We start from the raw sequence: 21081 nt of genomic DNA on the forward strand, positions 1-21081 counted from the left end.
GGAGGCACCGTGAGCATCTCCATCCTCAATGATGGCAGAGTCCAGCACATGAGTGCAAAAGACAAGGCTGAAGCATTTGCTACCATCTTCATCCAGAAGTGCCGAGTGGATGATCCATCTCGGCCTCCACCCAATATCCCCACCATCACAGAAGACAGTCTTCAGATAATTTGATTCACTCCACGTGATATCAAGAAATGGCTGAGTGCACTGGATACAGCAAGGGCTATGGGCCCCGACAATATCCCGGCTGTAGTGCTGAAGACTTGTGCTCCAGAACTAGCTGCGCCTCTAGCCAAGCTGTTCCAGTACAGCTACAACACTGGCATCTACCCGACAACGTGGAAAATTGCCCAGGTATGTCCTGTCCAAAAAAGCAGGACAACTCCAATCCGGCCAATTACTGCCCCATCAGTCTACTCTCAATCATCAGCAAAGTGATGGAAGGTGGCATCGGCAGTGCTATCAAGCGGCACTTACTCACCAATAACCTGCTCACTGATGCTCAGTTTGGGTTCTGCCAGGACCACTCGGCTCCAGACCTCACTACAGCCTTGGTCCAAACATGGACAAAAAAGAACTGAATTCCAAAGGTGAGATGAGAGTGACTACCCTTGACATCAAGGCACCATTTGACCGAGTGTGACACCAAGGAACCCTAGTAAAATTGAAGTCAATGGGAATCGGGGGAAAACTCTCCAGTGGCTGGAGTCATACCTAGCACAAAGGAAGATGGTAGAGGTTGTTGGAGGCCAATCATCTCAGCCCCAGGACACTGCTGCACAAGTTCCTCAGGGCAGTGCCCTAGGCCCAAGCATCTTCAGCTGCTTTATCAATGACCTTCCCTCCATCATGAGGTCAGAAATGGGGATGTTCGCTGATGATTGCACAGTGTTCAGTACCATTCGCAACCCCTCAGATAATGAAGCAGTCCGTGCCCGCATGTATCAGGCTTGGGCTGATAAGTGGCAAGTAACATTTGCGCCAGTCAAGTGCCAGGCAATGACCATCGCCAACAACAGAGAGTCCCCTTGACATTCAATGGCATTACCATCGCCGAATCCCCCACCATCAACATCCTGGGGGTCACCATTGGCCAGAAACTTAACTGGACCAGCCACATAAATACTGTGGCTACAACAGCAGGTCAGAGGCTGGGTATTCTGCAGCCAGTAACTCACCTCCTGACTCCCCAAAGCCTTTCCATATCTACAAGGCACAAGTCAGGAGTGTGATGGAATACTCTCCACTTGCCTGGATGAGTGCAGCTCCAACAACACTCAAAAAGCAGAACAAAGCAGCCCGCTTGATTGGCACCCCATCCACCACCCTAAACATTCATTCAATTCACCACCGGCGTACCGTGGCTACAGTGTACACCATCTACAAAATGCACTGCAGCAACTCGCCAAGGCTTCTTCGACTTCCAAACCCATGACCTCTACCACCTAGAAGGACAAGGGCAGCAGGCAAATGGGAACAAAACCACCTGCACGTTCCCCTCCAAGTCACACACCATCCTGACTTGGAAATATATCGCCATTCCTTCATCATCGTTGGGTCAAAATCCTGAAACTCCCTTCCTAACAGCACTGTGGGAGAACCTTCACCACAAGGACTGCAGCGTTTCAAGAATGCGGCTCACCACCACATTCTCAAGGGCAATTAGGGATGGGCAATAAATGCTGGCCTTGCCAGCGACGCCTACATCCCATGAATGAATAAAAAAAAATGTGTATCATTTGCTGCCTGTAAACAATAAAACTTCAATTCTTCACCAATATGGTGTCGGATCAAATTGATTAAAAGGAACCACCGTACCACGTTATGGGATTCCAACAAAGGGCCCCGATTTGAAAAAGGAGGTTGGGTGCGGTGCGCACGAGCCACAAAGCAGGCAGCGCATCCAGAGAATCTGGGGATGTGGAAACCCCGCTGATCTTAATGGCACAGCCTCTTTACATAAACGTTCTCACAGTCCCGCCTGAACCCAGCCAGATCCACCAATTGACCGGTTGGTGGCAGCAGGAATTTGGCCGCAGCCAGGGACCTGTGGGAATGGTCCTCAGCAGTCATTGGGGCGGGGGGAGTCTGGTGTCAATTGTGGGGGGGGAGGTGGGTGGAAGAGGAGGGGCTGGAGTGGTGCAGAGGCAATCGGGGGGGGGGGGGGGTGGGGGGTTCCACCGCAATCAGTGGCAGGCTGGGGCTGGAGAAGCCCAGGGACTCCTTGTGGGGCCTGGGGGGAGCACTCCTGCTTCTCCTGGCCCACAAGGAGTTCTGACTAAAGTAATTTTCTTAAACTTACCTTGGCCTCCTTTGGCCAGTCGGCAGTTCCCGGTGTGGTTCTGCTGTCGGGCTCCAGATAGTACGGGACTCCCCCTGACTTTTTGTTAAGATCACTTCATTGCGCCGGTGACGTTATCGGGCCATGACTTTTGAATTTAAAGTAGGCCCCCGCCAGGCTGTAGTGGGAGCGTCAGTCGACTTCAAAGTCGATGAAGATAAGATGGCGCCAGACGGAAACAGAGCGACCTCAGGCCAGTAAGTCGGCTCAGCTTGATCTTAACTCTTCCCACGCACCTTTCTCGTTGGGCAACGAGGGCTAAAATCAAGGCCAAGGTAATTAAGTAAGGTTTTTCAATAATCTCCTCTCTTCTCTTCCAACCGCCCCCCCCCCACCACGATCTGATATCCTCCTTGCGATTCAATCTCTTTCCCTCCCTCCCTCCCCGTGGTCGCGTGCTCTAATCTCTCTCTTCCCCGCGCTCGCGATCCGACCTCTCTCCCGCCCCCACTCGCGATCCGACCTCTCTCCCCACCCCCACTCGCGATCCGACCTCTCTCCCCGCCCCCCACTCGCGATCCGACCTCTCTCCCCGCCCCCCATTCGCGATCCGACCTCTCTCCCCACCCCCACTCGCGATCCGACCTCTCTCCCCGCCCCCCACTCGCGATCCGACTTCTCTCCCCGCCCCCACTTGCGATCCGACCTCTCTCCTGCCCCCTCGCGATCCGACCTCTCTTCTGCCCCCCTCGCGTTCCGACCTCTCTCCTCCCCGCCTCGCGATCCGACCGCTCTCCTCTCCTCCTAGCGATCCGATCTCTCTCTCTCCTTTCCCCCCACCTCCGACCCCAACCTCCTCTCGGGCCCCCCTGGTGCTGCCTTCTACAGCAGGCGCTCCCCCCAGCAGTGGCCAGCCTGTAGTTGCCTGTGTCTGTTTTGTCACATTTTTTGAATATGGGCATCTCATTAGCCTGTCTCCAATCTATTGGTACCTCCCCAGTGTCCAGTGACTTCCTCAAATGATTGACAATGCCTCACAGATCTCCTTCGTAGTCGTTCTCAGCACTTTGAGCTAAATACCATCTATCCCCAGGGGTTTATTTTGAACTCTTATAGCCTGTCTAGGTTTTCCAATTTATTCGCATTGAAGTAATTGACTTGGGTTACGTCTGTTTGAGGAGCCCGTAATGTTCATGTCTTCTCTTGTGAATACTTGGAAGAAGTAATCACGCAGAATATTTACTATTTTATACTCATCCTTAGTTTTGAGCCTGTTTGCATCTTTTATGGTTTGTACCTCTAGCCAAAAGGGAGAGACAGGAGAGAAGAATCAAAGATGGGCCAAGAGAGAAAATAAAATAAAAATAAAGGTCTCGAGTCTGGAGAGGTCTAGGAAGACAAGAAGGGATAATGCACCAGTGTCACCAACATAGAGGATATGACTTGTGACTTTGGTTAAGGCTGTTTTAGTGCTGTGGCAGGGATGGAAACCTGATTGGAGAGATTCAAATATGAAGATGCAGGAAAAATGGGCACGGATTTGGCTGGCGACAAGACGTTCAAGAACTTTGGAAAGGCAAGGGAGGTTGAAGATAGGGTGGTAGTTTGTAAAAATTGCGGTGAATGGAGGGCCAAAGTTGGGATTTAGAAAGTGCAGTTGTAAGTGATTTTGGTGGGGAGGGCGGGGGAGAATTTCTCCCCCAGGGATTGACACAGAAAGAAGTAGGGTTGGAAGGGGGTATTGGCATACAACAAAATGGTTGGAGATGGCCTTGTCTGATAGAGATGGCACGGTCGACAGGATAGCCGTGAATCTGAGTAGGAGAGTATGGTGGTACAGAAGGTCAGTGAATTCAAGAGAGGGCAAGGGGAGCTGAGATGAAGGTTGAAATTACTGAGGATGAGGGAGGAAAGGAGGGAGAATATATCAGTTAGAAACTCGGGGTGGGGTGGTAGACAATGAGGATTTTAAAAGAGAGGCGAGAGGCGTGGAACAAGATAAAATGCTTAAAGGAGAAGAAAATACCTGAAGAGTAGGGGGAAGAAACTAAGGTGTGATTTGGTGATATGGGCCACACTGCCACTGCAGCGGTTTGGGAGATGTAGATGGTTGAAAATATAGCCAGACAGGGAGGCTCTGTAATGGAGTGCAGCCAAAACATGCCTGCGAATGGACATGGATGGAATTTGGATTACACAGGTATATAGCAGACATTAGAAGCAAAAATTCATTCTACCCTGCCCAAAAATGTGTAATTACTCCAGTGCCTTACTGGTGAAATAAATATTTTAATTTCTGCACTATTTTTTTATGACTTGAATGAAATTGCTAATTCTGTGCAAAATTATAGGTAGCTTTTGTTGTATGGTTTAAAAAAAAGTAGTGGTAGAATTTTCATTCAGTTCTCCCAATTTCCAGCTCTAACTTCAACAGAAACCCTGGAGAAAAGGCATAAACAGCCATTTATGCCATTTCTCCAGGTTTCCACCAATGCTATGGTGAGAGATTGGGAGAACCCCGTGGAAATTCCAGGCACAACTCTATATATTTTTTTTTAAACTCAAAGTACAAATATTGAACAATAACTTTTTGCAATAAACTAATTTATAATCCACACTGAGTTTTACCCTGTTCCAAAAGGAACAATGAATACCTAATATTATTTTTTCAAAATTCAAGCAGTAAGTGGGAAATTAGCCTCCATTAATGATCTAAAAGGAAGTGAAGGGAAAACACAATTTAACAACTTGCAGCATAAAATCACCTTCTTAATCAGTATAATTTTGTATTATGATTTTGCACCATTCAGCACTCGTAATTTCAATAATTTTAACCTTATTTAAAGTTTGGTCCTGCAGGGAGCGAGTTGTTGACACTCCTGGTAGGTTCAAAATCAATTGAAGTTACTCATCTCATACAAGTAGAGGTATATGAAAACACAATTGACGTTCCTTGTACTTTTCTGAGTTATCGTGCCATTGTAATCCCTAGCAGGAGAATAGAGATTCTGTAGTGACTAGGTTGTTTATATTCTCAGCTCTGGAGTCTGCAATGACAAACCCACCCAAGGGCTGACTAATTGCATTGCAGTGGGAAGCTGATGTCCAGTGTTTACAGCAGAACTTTCCACTTTTTAAAAAAGATTATTCTGTTTTACCACTGGATGCAATTCATTTAAATGAGACAATTATTGTGAATTCAGATAATGAAACAATGCTGCTGTCCCAATAACACAATTACTGCTTGCTTATATTAACAATCTATACAAAGCGATAATATACCATACAAACCAGTGCCTCAAGTCATAAAAATACTATCTACTCATTGCTAAATTTCTTACATTTCTTTTGTTTATTTTTTTAAACTCCAGTTCAACTACACATCAGGGTCACTGTTTGTTTGCAAAGTATGCAGACACGTTTGGCTCACAAGCTGAACATAGTTCAACTACAGTTTTTTAAAAAAGGATTTTATGGTTGCAATTTTTATGTTTAATTTTAGGATTTCAATTTATTATTTTTCAAAACACAACCACTCAACTTCTGGACATAGTAGATTTTGTTGCAAATATTTAAATACGGCTCTTTTGAACTACTATTAGAATAATCCTTGCTTATTTCAAATTACATAATACACAAACAAAAAAATAGAAATTTGTGGAAGAAAGTAATTGAAAAGATACAAATAATGAATAAGCAGGTCAGGAAACAGGAGAGTTTAAAACAGAATGACAGCAAGTTTGTAAGAGAAATATCTGAAAGCCAATTCAGACAGAGGAAAACAAACTCCTTCAAATTAAGATCATTCCAGACTGTGAAATTGATTTATTTGTACATTGTGCATGTGCAGTTGAACAAGTAACTGTTTTGCAACATCTAGAATCTTATTTGCACCTTGACGATGGGAGTTGTCTATAGGCCTCCAAAGAGTAGTGGTAATGCAGGGGTCGGCATCAAACAGGAAATTAGAGATGCATGTAACAAGGGTACTACAGTAATCATGGGTGACTTTAATCTACATATAGACTGGCCAAACCAAATTAGCAATAGTACTGTGGAAGATGAATTCCTGGAGAGTGTACAAGATGGTTTTTTAGGCCAGTACGTTGAGGAGCCAACTAGGGAACAGGCTATCCTAGATTGGGTATTGTGCAGTGAGAAGGGGTTAATTAATAATCTTGTTGTGCGGGGTCCTTCAGGGAAGAGTGACCGTAACATGATAGAATTCTTCATTAAGATGGAAAGTGAAATAGTCCAATCCGAAATTAGAGTTCTAAATCTAAACAAAGGAAACTACGAAGGTATGAGGAGTGAGTTGGCTATGATAGATTGGGAAGCTTCATTAAAAGGCATGATGGTGGATAGGCAATGGCTAACGTTTAAGGAACGAATGCATGAATTGCAACAATTATACATTCCTTTTTGGCACAAAAACACGAAAGGAAATGCGGCCCAACCATGGCTAACAAAAGAAATTAAGGATAGATTAAATATTAGATCCAAAGAGGAGTCATATAAAGTTGCCAGAAAAAGTAGCAAGCCTGAAGATTGGGAGCAGTTTAGAATTTAGCAAAGAAGGACCAAGAGATTGAATAAGAGGGGAAAAATAGAGTATGAGAGTAAACTTGCAAGGAACATAAAAGTGGACTGTAAAAGCTTCTACAAGTATGTAAAAAGAAAAAGATTAGTGAAGACAAATGCAGGTCCCTTACAGTTAGAAACGGGAGAATTTATAATGGAGAACAAGGAAATGGCAGAGCAATTAATCAAATACTTTGGTTCTGTCTTCACAGAAGTGGACACAAATTACTTCCCAGAAATGCTAGGAAACCAAGAGTCTAGAGAGGAGGAATTAAAGGAAATTAGTATTAGTAAAAAAAGTGCTGGAGAAATTAATGGGTCTGAAAGCCGATAAATCCCCAGGGCCTGATAATCTGCATCCCAGAGTACTAAAAGAGGTAGCCATGGAAATAGTGGATGCATTGGTTGTCATCTTCCAAAATTCTATAGATCTTCCTGCAGATTGAAGGGTGGCAAATGTAACCCCACTATTTAAAAAAGGAGGGAAAGAAAACAGGGAACTACGGACTGGTTGGCCTATCATCAGTAGTAGGGAAAATGCTAGAGTCTGTTATAAAGGATGTGATAACAGGACACTTAGAAAATATCAAAGGGATTAGACAAAGTCAACATGGATTTATGAAAGGGAAATCGTGTTTGACAAACCTACTGGAGTTTTTTGAGGAGGTAACTAGTAGAATAGATAAGGGAGAACCAGTGGATGTGGTGTATTTGGATTTTCAGAAGGCCTTTGATAAAGTCCCACATAAGAGGTTAGTGTGCAAAATTAAAGTGCATGGGATTGGGGTAATATACTGGCATGGATTGAAAATTGGTTAACAGACAGGAAACAGAGAGTAGAAATAAATGGGTCTTTTTCGGGATGGCAGGTGGTGACTAGTGGGGTACTGCAGGGATCAGTGCTTGGGCCCCAGCTATTCACAATATATATATCAATGATTTGGATGAGGGAACCAAATGTAATATTTCCAACTTTGCTGACGACACAAAACTAGGTGGGATTGTGAATTGTGAGGAGGATGCAAAGAGGCTTCAAGGTGATTTAGACAAGTTGAGTGAGTGGGCAAATACATGGCAAATACAGTATAACGTGGATAAATGTAAAGTTATCCACTTCGGAAGGAAAAACAGAAAGGCAGAGTATTATTTAAATGGTTATAGATTGGGAAATGTTGATGTACAAAGGGACCTGGGTGTCCTTGTACACCAGTCACTGAAAGCAAACATGCAGGTGCAGCAAGCAGTTAGGAAAGCAAATGGTATGTTGGCCTTCATTGCAAGAGGATTTGAGTACAGGAGCAAGGATGTCTTACTGCAGTTATACAGGGCCTTGGTGAGACCATACCTGGAGTATTGTGTGCAGTTTTGGTCTCCTTACCTAAGAAAGGATACACTTGCCATAGAGGAAGTGCAGCGAAGGTTCACCAGACTGATTCCTGGGATGGCAGAACTGTCGTATGAGGAGAGATTGGGTTGACTAGGCCTGTATTCACTAGAGTTTAGAAGAATGAGAGGGGAGCTCATTGAAATGCATAAAAGGGCTAGACAGACTGGATGCAGGGAGGATGTTTCCCTTGGCTGGGTGGTCTAGAACAAGGGGTCACAGACTCAGGATACGGGTAGGACATTTAGGTCCGAGATGAGGAGAAGTTTCTTCACTCAGAGGGTGGTGAACCTGTGGAATTTTCTACCACAGAAGGCTGTGGAGGCCAAGTCACTGAATAGATTTAAGAAGGAGATAGATAGATTTCTAGACACAAAAGGCATCAAGGGGTATAGGGAGAGAGCGGGAATATGGTATTGAGATAGAGGATCAGCCATGATCATATTGAATGGCAGAGCAGGCTCAAAGAGCCAAATGGCCTACTCCTGCTCCTATTTTCTATGTTTTTATGATGCATGTGCAGATATCAAGGAAGTTTCCAACTAGTCATGAATTGACAATGAATTGCACTCAAAATATAACCAGTTCACCTTCAGCCTGCTCAAAAACAATATCTGCTTTCAGTCATTTATATAATAGGAAACCTTAAAATGTAATTTAAAAAGTCACGATGAGTGATCTAAGCTGTAGTAGGTTATTCACAGATTTTATTTTCCTTTTTGATAACCTAGAATGAATAGTGTAGTCACATAATTATCTTGTGCCCGTACCACATAAACAGTATTGCCTCCTGCTTTAAGAAAAATAATTTGCATTTATATAACACCATATCACGTCCTTAGGACATCACATAGCACTTTACATTCAGTGAATTACGTTTGAAGTATAGTTACTGTTGTTATGCAGCCAATGGCAGCCAATTTGCATACACCAAAATCCCAAACAGCAATGAGATGAATCATCAGTTAATCTGCTTGGTTGAAGGGGAAATGCAGGCCATGACATTAGGAGTACTCCCTGCTCTTTTCTCAACAATGCCAATGGATTGCATCTACCTAAGCAAGAAGGTGGGACCTCATTTTAATGTCTCATCTGACAGATAATTCATTGGACAATGAAGCTCTCCTCCATTACTGCAATGAAGTGTCAGCCTAGATCATGTGCTCAAGTTCTGGAGTAGGATGTGAATCATTGTTGACACTCATACAGTGAACGATTTCTTCTATACCATAGCTCTGGTCAGCAACACTAATCATAGGTGTAGAAAGCACACACACAAAACGTGGTGCTTTGGAAAAATCCTGGCATCCATAAAAGCAACAAAAATTTCACATTTCTCTGTTCACAGATAGAAACCTTAATGTAATTTGGGATGAAAAGACTAGGTTTTATAAAATAACTGTTATACTTTAAATTAATTCACAAATACCAGTATCGAGTGAAAAGAACAAGGCTAATTACTGCAACATTCAACGTAAAGCCAAATCTGACAGATAATTACACTTTTGTGATTTAATTTATAATCACTTACATTTTTCAAAAAGTTTTCTCCAATTTTTAGATTTTTAAACTTTAGAAAGTGAAATATTCAACAAAAACAAACACAAACAGTGACATCAGGCCTGTGCTTTATTCCCCTTAGAGCAAATTAATGACACAGCTGGCTAATGTGCACCAGGTGGCGTAAATTGTAAGTCTGACATTTCTGTGATTCACAGCTTTTGTTTTGGTTGAATATTGATCTGTTTTTGTAGAATACAAAATGAAACGGAACACAGAAGTAAATGAAATGATAAGTGAGTATGAGTAGCAAATAGTACATGGACATTTTTAAATGCATGAACCGTTTGTAGGCATGTTTCATAGATGAAAAGACTAGTGGCTGATAGCTCAGCTGCTCACAAGGAAGTTATAATAGAATTCTTTCCAACCATGGAACAAACTAGGTGAAATGTCATGTGTCAGTGAAGACTGATAGGTTGACCCTCCAAACATTTGTAGCAAAGAATTAGTCAAATTATTTTATAACCAGCTACTGCGAATCTCAGCTGCACCTTCATTTTATACTAAAAATATCCGTAGGCAAATTTTTTTGGAACACTTTGGGCATCTTGTTGCCAGGTTCTGCTCCTGGCTCAGAGTCTCACTGGACAGGAGCACAGGTCATTGATAAGTCACAACACTATAGGGCCAATTCTGCGACCAATTGCTCCCGACCAGCAAGGCACCATGTTGGGACCAGAGCTTTAGAGTCTAGAGTCAGTATCAGATGCAGAACAAAGCTCTCTTTAGATAATATTCCTAAAGTACAACCTTAGAAGACCACCATGACACCACTGCAAATGTTTCTACTTCCCAGACTTGTCACCCTTGAGATTCCCAATTTAATGTCTTACTGTGGAAAATTCTGTGCTATGCATCCATGTCCATTGGGAACTGAGTTGAGGCTACCAAACTTATTTCATGCCAGTCATGATGTGGAGATGCCGGTGATGGACTGGGGTTGACAATTGTAAACAATTTTACAACACCAAGTTATAGTCCAGCAATTTTATTTTAAATTCCTCCTGAGGAAGGAGGTAGCCTCCGAAAGCTTGTGAATTTAAAATAAAATTGCTGGACTATAACTTGGTGTTGTAAAATTGTTTACAATTATTTCATGCCAGCAGAGAACGGAAACTTTCATCCCACCAATCTGGCTGGACTTGAAGCAAGATCATCAAGCTGAAAAGTATAATAGTGCCTTAACCCAGTGTGCCAATCACCCACTAAGGATCAGTACAAAGTGGTTTCTGAAATGGCGAGAGAACCTGTGGAAGAGGTAATCACAGTTTGACACTGCACATAGTGCAAGCTCCGTGGACTTCCTGTAGACCTTTTAAATCAACCTGAAGTTCATTTAAATGTTTAGACATTGTGAATGTTGCCAATCATTGCACAAGCATTTAAATTTTAACTGCTGGCAGATGAGCTCTGGGCATGCACGTTCCCAAGCATGCCCAGTGTTCTCCACTAGACAGGAGAGTTTCAGTTCTAGTGCCAGCCTGGCAATAGAACCATAGAAAAGATACAACACAGAAGGGGGTCATTCAGCCCATCGTGTCCGCGCCGGCTCGAAGAACAACCAGGTGCCCATTCTAATCCCACCTTCCAGCACCCGGTCCGCAGCCCTGCAGCATACAGCACTTTAGGTGCAGGTCCAGGTACTTTTATAAAGAGTTGAGGGTCCCTGCCTCTACCACCAATTCGGGCAGCGAATTCTATACACGCACCACCCTCTGGGTAAAAAAGTTTTTCCTCATGTCCCCTCTAATCCTTCCACCAATCAGCTTAAATCTATGTCCTTAGTTCTTGAACTCTCCGCTAGGGGAAACAGGTACTTCCTGTCTACTCTATCTGGGCCCCTCATAATTTTGTACACCTCAATCAGGTCTCCCCTCAGCCTCCTCTGCTCCAAGGAAAACAACCCCAGCCTATCCAATCTCTCCTCGTAGCTGCAATTTTCAAGCCCTGGCAACATTCCTGTAAATTTTCTCTGCACTCTCTCCAGACCAATTACGTCCTTCCTGTAATGTGGTGACCAGAACTGCGCACAATACTCCAGTTTGGCCATACCAGAGTTTTATACAGTTCCATCATTACATCCCTGCTTTTGTATTCTATATCTCGGCTAATAACGGAGAGCATTCCGTATGCCTTCTTCACAACCTCATCTACCTGTACTGTCACCTTCAGGGACCTGTGCACATGCACTCCAAGGTCTCTCACTTCCTCTACCCCTCTCAATATATTCCCGTTTACTGCGTATTCCCTTTTACTGTTTGCCCTCCCTAAGTGCATTACCTCACACTTCTCTGGGTTGAACTCCATTTTCCACTTTTCCACCCACTCCACCAACCCATTGATATCTTCTTGGAGTCTACAGCTATCCACTTGACTATCAACTACACGGCCAATTTTTGTGTCATCTCCAAATTTGCCAATCATGCCCCCTACATTCAAGTCCAAATCATTAATATATACCACAAACAGCAAGGGACCCAACACTGAACCCTGTGGCACACCACTGGAAATTGATTTCCATTCGCAAAGACATCCATCAACTTTTACCCTTTGTTTCCTGTTACTGAGCCAATTTTGGATCCAATTTGCCACATTTCCCTGTATCCCATGGGCTTTTACCTTTCTGACCAGTCTGCCATGTGGGACCGTGTCAAATGCCTTACTAAAATCCATGTAGACAACATCCACTGCACCACCCTCATCAACCTCCTTGTCACCTCCTCAAAGTAAGTAAGGTACTATTTGACTGTATTCATACTGCAGCAATTGGTCTTAAAGACTGGTAGCTGCAGTATAACTGCAGCATTAAATAATTTAATGTATTTATTGAAAATATACAGGGACCAACAAAGTCATTCTTTTTTAGAACCATGGATTTAACTCACGAAAGAAAGGGCCAGAAAAAAAGTTTCACATAGGTTTGTGAGAGAAGTTGATTATAACAATGTTTGACTGTAAATTTGTTAAACTCCCAAGCTAAATTATTTCTGCCACCCCATCTTTATCTACAATTGTTTAGAGAGGGCAGGATAATCTATCCTTTGAGCATCTCCACAGAACTGATGTCATTTTATGATCTGCTGAATTGACCAATGTGGGAAAGACACACTCCCTAGATAGTTTTCTATTCCCTACACAACCTAGTTTAGTCTAATGGACAAATCCAATTGCTAGGAAAATCCTGAGGTCAAAAGTAAATTTCTTTTTCCTTTTTTTTCCCCTTCTTCTCCTTCTGGTTGCCACAATGCAATCCTTCCCCCAATAAGTCACATTTGCACAAGTGACAAAATTCATGCCTGCTCCACTTCAGAATTCTTCTGATGCTGCTATGAAAGAAAAAAGATGTGCGTTTATACAGCACCTCATCATATATATCTCGGAAATGTCCTAAAGGACCTCCCATACAATGAATTACTTTGAAGTGTAGTGACAGTTATGCAGGCCAACCCAGCAGCCAGTTTGTACAAAACAAAATGCTACAAACAGCAATTGGATGAAGCATCAATTAATCTTTTTTTTATGGTGTTGGTTGAAGGATGTTGGCCAGGACGCCAGAATAATTTCCTGTTCTTTTTTTAACAGTGCCATAGGATCTTTAATGTCCACCAGAACCACAGGCAGATATGACCTCTGTTTAATGTTTAATCCAAAGGATTCATGCTTGACAATACAACTCTCCCCTCAGTACTTCACTGGAGTGCCAGCCTAGATTATGGTCAAGTCCTGGAGTGACTGCTTACATTATGTGCTTAAAGGAGTAGAGAGAAATGGAGAGGGGAGAGGTTTAGGGAGGGAATTCCAGGGTCAATTCTGCTTAGGCATGGCTGCCAACGGTGGGGTGAACAAAGCCAGCACAAGAGGCCAGAATAAGAATATAAGAAATAGGAGCAGGAGTAGGCCATATGGCCCCTTGAGCCTGCTCCACCATTCAATAAGATCATGGCTGATCTTCAATCTCAACTCCACTTTCCCGCCCGATCCGCATATTCCTTGATTCACCTAGAGTCCAAAAATCTATCTATCTCAGCCTTGAATATACTCACCGACTCAGCATCCACAGCACTTTGGGGTACAGAATTCCGAAGATTCACAACCCTCTGAGTGAAGAAATTCCTCCTCGGCTCAGTCTTAAATTGCCGACTCCTTATCCTGAGACTATGCCCCCTAGTTCTAGACTCTCCAGCCAGGGGAAAAAATGGGGGTGATTTTAAAACAGAGCTGGGAAGGGGTTGGGGGGACACATTGAGGTAGGGAAACCCATTAGTACAGGTTTCCCGGACGTCCTTACGATTTTGACATCAGGACATCTTTTTTTTTGTCAATTTCCCGTCCGACTGACTGGCTGGTCTCAGTCGGACGGGAGACCAACCAGGGAGAGGATGTCTTCAGGTAAATCTGCAGGTAAGTCTTTGTTTGTATGGATGGGTGGGTGGGGGCACGGGGGGAGCATGGGTGGGCATGAGGAATGGGCGGACAAGAGGCACAAGTGGGCATAGGGATCACGAGTATTGGGTGGGTGTCAGGATCAGGGGTCATCACGGGGGTCCGCGATCATTAAGGGGGAGAGTCGGGGGTCAAAGAATCGGAGTGCGGGTGGGGGAGGATCGGGATCGGGGGTGGGGGGGATCGGGGGCCTGCAATTGTTGGGGGGTTGGTGCAGGTAGGCTTGTTGAGCCTGGGGGAAGCACTCCTGCTCCTCCGGGCCCACAAGCTGCACCTTTCTCGGCAACTATGTTAGTCTCAGGCCTTCTTTCCTCCTTTCACGAGATTTAAAACAGAAGGCCCAGGAATCCTGGCCCTCCGGGGTTGAAATCGGAAGTTAGTGAAAAATGGAGGCCTGCAGCCTCCTTGAAAGGTTTTAAGGCCCGACCCGCCTCCTCGGAGCAGTTTGGTTGCCCGCCCCTTGTCCCACCCCGGTGAAAAATGGAAATGGGCAGGTTGGAGGCGGGTCTGAAATAGTGACAATTTTCAATGCCCCCCCGCCCCCAACCCACCCGTTTTTTAATTTGAAAATTGAGCCCAACCTCTCAGCATCTACCCTGTCAAGCCCCCTCAGAATCTTATATGTTTCAATGAGATCACCTCTCATTCTTCTAAACTCCAGAGAGTATAGGCCCATTTTAGTCAATCTCTCCTCATAGGACAACCCTCTCATCCCAGGAATTAATCTAGTGAACCTTCGTTGGACCGCCTCTAAGGCAAGTATACCCTTCCTTAGATGAGGAGAACAAAACTGTACACAGTACTCCAGGTGTGGTCTCACCAAAGCCCTGTAACAATTGTAGCAAGACTTCCTTACTCTTATACTCCAACCCCCTTGCAATAAAGGCCAACATGCCATTTGCCTTCCTAATAGCTTGCTGTACCTGCACGCTAACTTTCTATGTTTCTTGTACGAGGACACCCAAGTCTCTCTGAACACCAACATTTAATATAATTGGAGGATTGTAGAGTTTTCGGAGGGTTGTAGGGCTGGAGGAGGATACAGAGATAGGGATGAGCGAGGCCATGGAGGGATATGAACACAAGGATGAGAAGTTTAAATTTGAGGTGTTGCTGGACTGGGAGCCAATGTGGGTCAGCGAGCACAGGGGTGGATGGGTGAACAGAACTTGGTGAGAGTTAAAGGATGAAGTAAAGTTCATGGAGAGTGAAAGATGGGTGGCTGGCCAGGACAGCATTGGAACATTCGAGTCTGGACGTAATAAAAGCATGGATGAGGGTTTCAGCAGCAGATGGGCTGAGGCAGGGACAGAGGCAGAGACAGGCAATATTACGGAGGTGCAAGGGCGGTCTTAGTGATGGAGAGGATTATAGGGTCGGAAGCTCACCTCAGGATCAAATAGGATGCCGAGGTTGCAAACTGTCTGGTTCAGCCTGAGACAGCAGCATTTAATGGTAAAGCAGTTGAGATTTTTTGACTGAATGATGCAATACCAAGCGTAACTGGCCAATGTTCATAGACCGATTGTGTTCCAGGACCATGCACACAATTCTGCTGGAATCAAAGAGTCAGAGGGCTGCCCCCAGGTTTTTTGATGCCTCCCTGGAGGTATTTGTAGAGGAGATTTAAGCAAGGAGGAGGGATACTGCTCCCCAGGAACAACAGGAGCATCCCCAGGGCCATAATTCAGCAAGCCTGTTCATATATGGCGTAGGTGGTCATTGGACCTGGCTTCAGTGTAGGAAGAGGTTCAATGACCCCACAAGAGCAGCAAGTGTGAGTACAGCTCTTCATCTCTCTCAACAGCACTGCACAACACACCTGTGCTCTGCTTTGGAGAGGCAAATATCCCCCTCGCACAGACAGATGTCCGCTTTGAAGAGATTGGAGCAAATAGGCTGGGGCTTTCAAGGAGTCACTTATCTTCTGCAGTCTTCCCTCTCGCAGATCAGTGGAAGTTATGAGGCCCAGCTCCACCGGAGTGGCAGAGGCTCAATGGGAACAGTACGTATTGGCCCTTTCTCAGGATGTCCGCACATCTGTTGCTTCGCTGCCCCAGCAACCAATACCTGCCATGGTGCCAGCAAGTTTGCTGGGCCAGACTACCCTGGCAGGAGTCAAGGCACAGCAGTCTGCAGCCAGGCTCTTACTGGCCTTAAGCATCTCAAAGGTCCCCACAAGAGGAACAGCAGCCTTCCACCTGCTTTGCTGAGGCCATTAGGGGAGCACCTTATACGAGTAGTATAATTAGGAAACCTTATAAGAAAGGCACCATAGATTGACACTTGGATGAGAAATGAATGAAAGGCAATTATTGAGTTGGGAATTAAATTCATCACCTTTATCACATTTGATACTTTGGCCTGCAATGATTTTATATCAGCTTCTGAATCTGCATTATCAGTATGTCATTTATACAGAAGCTGGCTGAATGGTTTCATTGTTCTTTAATGCAGGATTAAAGGAGTAGTAAAGGATGTAATAATGCAGAAGGGCTTTGTGTAAGGTTTCAGGGCAGGAGAATGAGAAGTTCCCTGGAATCGTTCAGCAATTAACTCATCCCTCACGTCTCTTTTTCCAAGGTTTTGAGGTGGTGGTTACTGAGGCTGCTGCTGCTTCTCTTTCTCCAACTGTTCCTCTATCCAATTGAAATTGGCAATAATAGCACCAATGATAAGCAGATAAAGCTTACTGAGGATAAATAAGGTGAAAAATACCAGTAAAAAGCAATCTGGAGACTGGAAACTCTCCTGGCAATCCAATTACCTGCAAGCGGGTGCCCCCTTAAATACGGCTTCAGTGGTTTGAGAGACCAATCCAGCTAGGTTTCACTGGTGGGTTGGGCACTGGGCGGGATTTCTGCGATTTTGTGTTAAAATGGTAAAGAGGTCCTAATTGCGTCATCCGACTCCAATTTATATATATTCATGAGGCTCCTGCCTGTCTCTGGCAGACGCTTTGGTTGACTTATAACACTGCATAGTTAAGATGGTGGTGCGCGGGAGCGTGTTGTAAATGCAACAGTATGTACCGGTAATTTGACCTCCCATCCGCCCCGTTCCCATCAGGTGGGAAGGGGTAAAATCAGCCCTTACACATACTCCATTTGCAGTGGTAGAATTTTTTGGCAAAGGAAAAATGTTCCTTAAACCTTTGAGTTAAAATTGTTCTCATAAGTAGGATAAATTCTGTATTCTCCACTTTATCCAGACCATTATATAAATCCATACAAGTTCTGGATAAAATCCTTGGCTTTATTATTACATAGAATTTAGAGCACAGAAACAGGCCATTCGGCCCAAATGGTCTATGTCGGTGTTTATATTCCACACGAGCCTCCTCCCACTTTACTTCATCTAACCCTATCAGCATATCCTTCTATTCCTTTCTCCCTCATCTACTTATCAAACTTCTCCTTAAATGCGTCTGCGCTGATAACCTCAACTACTCCATGTGGTAACATGTTCCACATTCTAACCATTCTCTGCATAAAGAAGCTTCTTCTGAATTCCTTATTGGATTTATTAGTGACTGTCCTATATTTATGACCCCTAGTTTTAGACTCCCCCACAAGTGGAAACATCATCTCTACGCCGACCCTATCAAACACCTTCATAATTTTAAAGACCTCTATCAGGTCACCCTTCAGCCTTTTTTTCTAGAGAAAAAAGCCCCAGCCTGTTCAGTCTTTCCTGATGGTTTTAGCTCTGAGGTTATAACTTTCTTCTCGTCTCCGTGACATGTACTTTGAAAGAATCTCCTTGAGCTCAATTCTTCCTTCCTGTTGACAGGGTTTTCAAGACAGGGTCTGTTAATTTTTGGAGACTGCAGTAAACGCACCTCACTTAACTTACTGAACATCAAAGCATCTCTACACTTGGAATCTCTGGGTTTACAATAAATAATGTGTAAACTTAAAATGCGTGTATGTAAACTTAAAATGTGTGTTACCCATATTCATACACTTTTGAAAGTAACTTAAAAATTCATGTAAATTTATCTACCTAATATTTTAGCTGGTTCCTCCAGAGATCAAGAACTTACCAGTGCAGAATCTCATGCTTTAGCCAGAATTCTAACTCCTAGGAATCACATACTATCACAATAATCTGCTCTCAACTGATGTTCTAATTGAATATTGTAATATAAAGAATATCTGTTACAAAAAACCCTTTTTACCACTTAAAAATTTTATTTTGTAAGCTGTAGTACACATGCTGAAAAACAAATATGAATGTAACCAAGAGCATACATCAATGCTCATATACATTCAAGTGTACAGTATTACCATTTCCCATCAGTAACTTACAAGTTTAACATGCTTTTAAAGGTGCATTTCAGATTCAATGTAATCAGTAGTGCTTTTATTCCAATAGTACCAACTTACCCTGCTAACAATATAGATGACATCACCACGGTTAAAAGACAGTTCATCCGACTGACCTCCCGAGCAATCCCACAATCCTTGGTAGTAATTGGCATAGTCACTGCCTTTCTCTGCTTTTTAAAAGATAAACAAAATGTCATTACCCTACAATTACTCCAAAAATCCTGTAGCGAGGGATTAAAAATAAAGGTACTTTTACATTTTGACTCAGACTGTGCTTTCTGGTTGGTAGACTTGGAATGACAAAGCTGGAAGATAAACAGAAGAAATCAATTTATAGTCACAACAATAAGTGCATTAAAGAGATGGTCAGCTTGCTGTGGAAGGGTTTGTGTTGTAGGAAAAAAAACTATTGTTTTTTTTAAATAAATAAGCAAGTGATCATACTTTTCAGGTGACTGCTACTACTGTTTTTATGTATTATAAGCTGTTTAGTTGACTTTGATGTGTCTTTCGTTCAGAAATGGCTGCAATGGCGATATTGGTGACAAATAGCATAAGTTAGACCCTTGTGCTCCCCGATCCTTCTGTGGTGAATTCACACCATAATTGCTGGAAAAATAATTCAAATACCCTGCAGTGAGTATAGCTGTGAATCGGGAGCAGCGCGTCCAACGTCTGATGGACATCCAAAGTACCGAGGCCCAACAGAGAACGGAATAACAGGTTATTAATAATGGACAGAATGACCAGGTTGGCTTTATTTAATTTGATTGATGAGTAGGTACTGAAACCATCATATAAATCGGCCTTAAGAAGGGACCGATATGCATAGGGTTGTCTCCTGGATGTGTGCGATCCCGAGCCATATTTAATTACCAGTGGCAATTCATGCTTAGTGCATGAGCTTAATAAATATTAATATAAAAATATCAGTCAGGGGAAAATCAGAACATGCCTGACTGTCAAGACATTCATTTTAATATTGAATTGAGGTTTAAGATTTCAATGAGGTTGATAGAACAAGTCAGTAAAAATGATTCTCTCAGGCAACCTGCTGAGCGATTGAATACTTTTCTGATTCTGAGCCCTCCAGTGCCATTCTGCAATGGTCTAAGTGGCAATCACAGTGGTGTCATTGATTTTGATGAGGGCGGAACAATGATAATTAGCTCTTCAACTTTTTTAGCAAGGGTCTCTGAGGAGCAGCGCAAAAGTCCCAGCAAATTACAGCATGGTGTACGAGATGGCATGTCACTCACGCCATAATTTTCTAGAATTTCTGCACTATAATAATGGCATACACCATAGGTGCGCAAGTTTTCAGCAAATTCAGGCCCACAATACACAATTGGTGAGAAGTTGACTAAATTTCCCTTCATAGGACTGGTCACAAGAAGTAACAGATTACATTGGTTTCTGAAACTGAGGAGACGATTTTACCTCTGCCCGCCTGACGAAAACCAGATGGGCAGGCAGTTAAAATGGCTGCAGCGACTTACCCCTACAGTAGCACAGTGGTTATGAGAGGCCTGGACTATTAATCTGGAGTCATGAGTTTAAATCCCGTCACGGCAGCTGGGGAATTTAAATTCAATTAATTAAATAAAAATCTGGAATTAAAAAAACTAGTATCAGTAATGGTGGCCGTGAAACTACCGGATTGTCGTAAAAACCCATCTGGTTCACTAATGCCCTTTAGGGAAGGAAACCTGCTGTCCATACCCAGTCTGGCCTATATGTGACTCCAGACCCACAGCAATGTGGTTGGATTCTTAACTGCCCTCTGAAATGGCCTTGCAAGCCACTCAGTTGTAAAATCTCGCCAAAAATAGTCGGAAGAATAAAACCGGACGGACCACCTGGCATCGGACACGACAAAGGCAAACCAAACCCTGGTTCAATGAGGAGTATAGAAGAGCATGCCAGGAGCAGCACCAGGTGTACCGAAAAATGAGGTGCCAACCTGGTGAAGCTACAACTCAGGACTACATGCATGCTAAACAGCGGAAGCAACACGCTATAGACAGAGCTAAGTGATTCCACAACCAACGGATCAGATCAAAGCTCTGCAGTCCTGCCACATCCAGTCGTGAATGGTGGTGGACAACAATTAAACAACTAACGGGAGGAGGAGGCTTTGTAAACATCCCCATCCTCAATGATGGGGGAGTCCAGCACGTGAGTGCAAAAGACAAGGCTGAAGCCTTTGCAACCATCTTCAGCCAGAAATGCCAAGAGGATGCTCCATCTCGGCCTCCTCCCAATATCCCCATCACAGAAGCCAGTCTTCAACCAATTCGATTCACACCATGTGATATCAAGAAACGGCTGAGTGCACTGAATACAGCAAAGGCTATGGGCCCCGACAACATCTCGGCTGTAGTGCTGAAGACATGTGCTCCAGAACTAGCTGCGCCTCTAGCCAAACTGTTCCAGTACAGCTACAATGCTGGCATCTACCCGACAATGTGGAAAATTGCCCAGGTATGTCCTTT

At 43.8% G+C, this 21081-nt stretch overlaps 1 protein-coding gene across 2 annotated transcripts in view; it reads right to left on the minus strand.

The window, feature by feature from the left end:
- Positions 1-21081, minus strand: part of skap2 (src kinase associated phosphoprotein 2) — a 283699-nt gene that overhangs the window by 33972 nt on the left and 228646 nt on the right. The window contains exon 11 of one of the 2 annotated variants that reach the window (XM_068002204.1): positions 18644-18753. In XM_068002204.1, the coding sequence (XP_067858305.1) occupies positions 18644-18753 (110 nt within the window). Of the gene's footprint in view, positions 1-18643; positions 18757-21081 lie in introns of both variants that reach the window. The other variant, XM_068002193.1, reaches the window with a different exon arrangement.

Source organism: Heptranchias perlo, chromosome 2 (genome assembly GCF_035084215.1).
Source record: "Heptranchias perlo isolate sHepPer1 chromosome 2, sHepPer1.hap1, whole genome shotgun sequence".
NCBI classification, from domain to species: Eukaryota; Metazoa; Chordata; class Chondrichthyes; order Hexanchiformes; family Hexanchidae; genus Heptranchias; species Heptranchias perlo.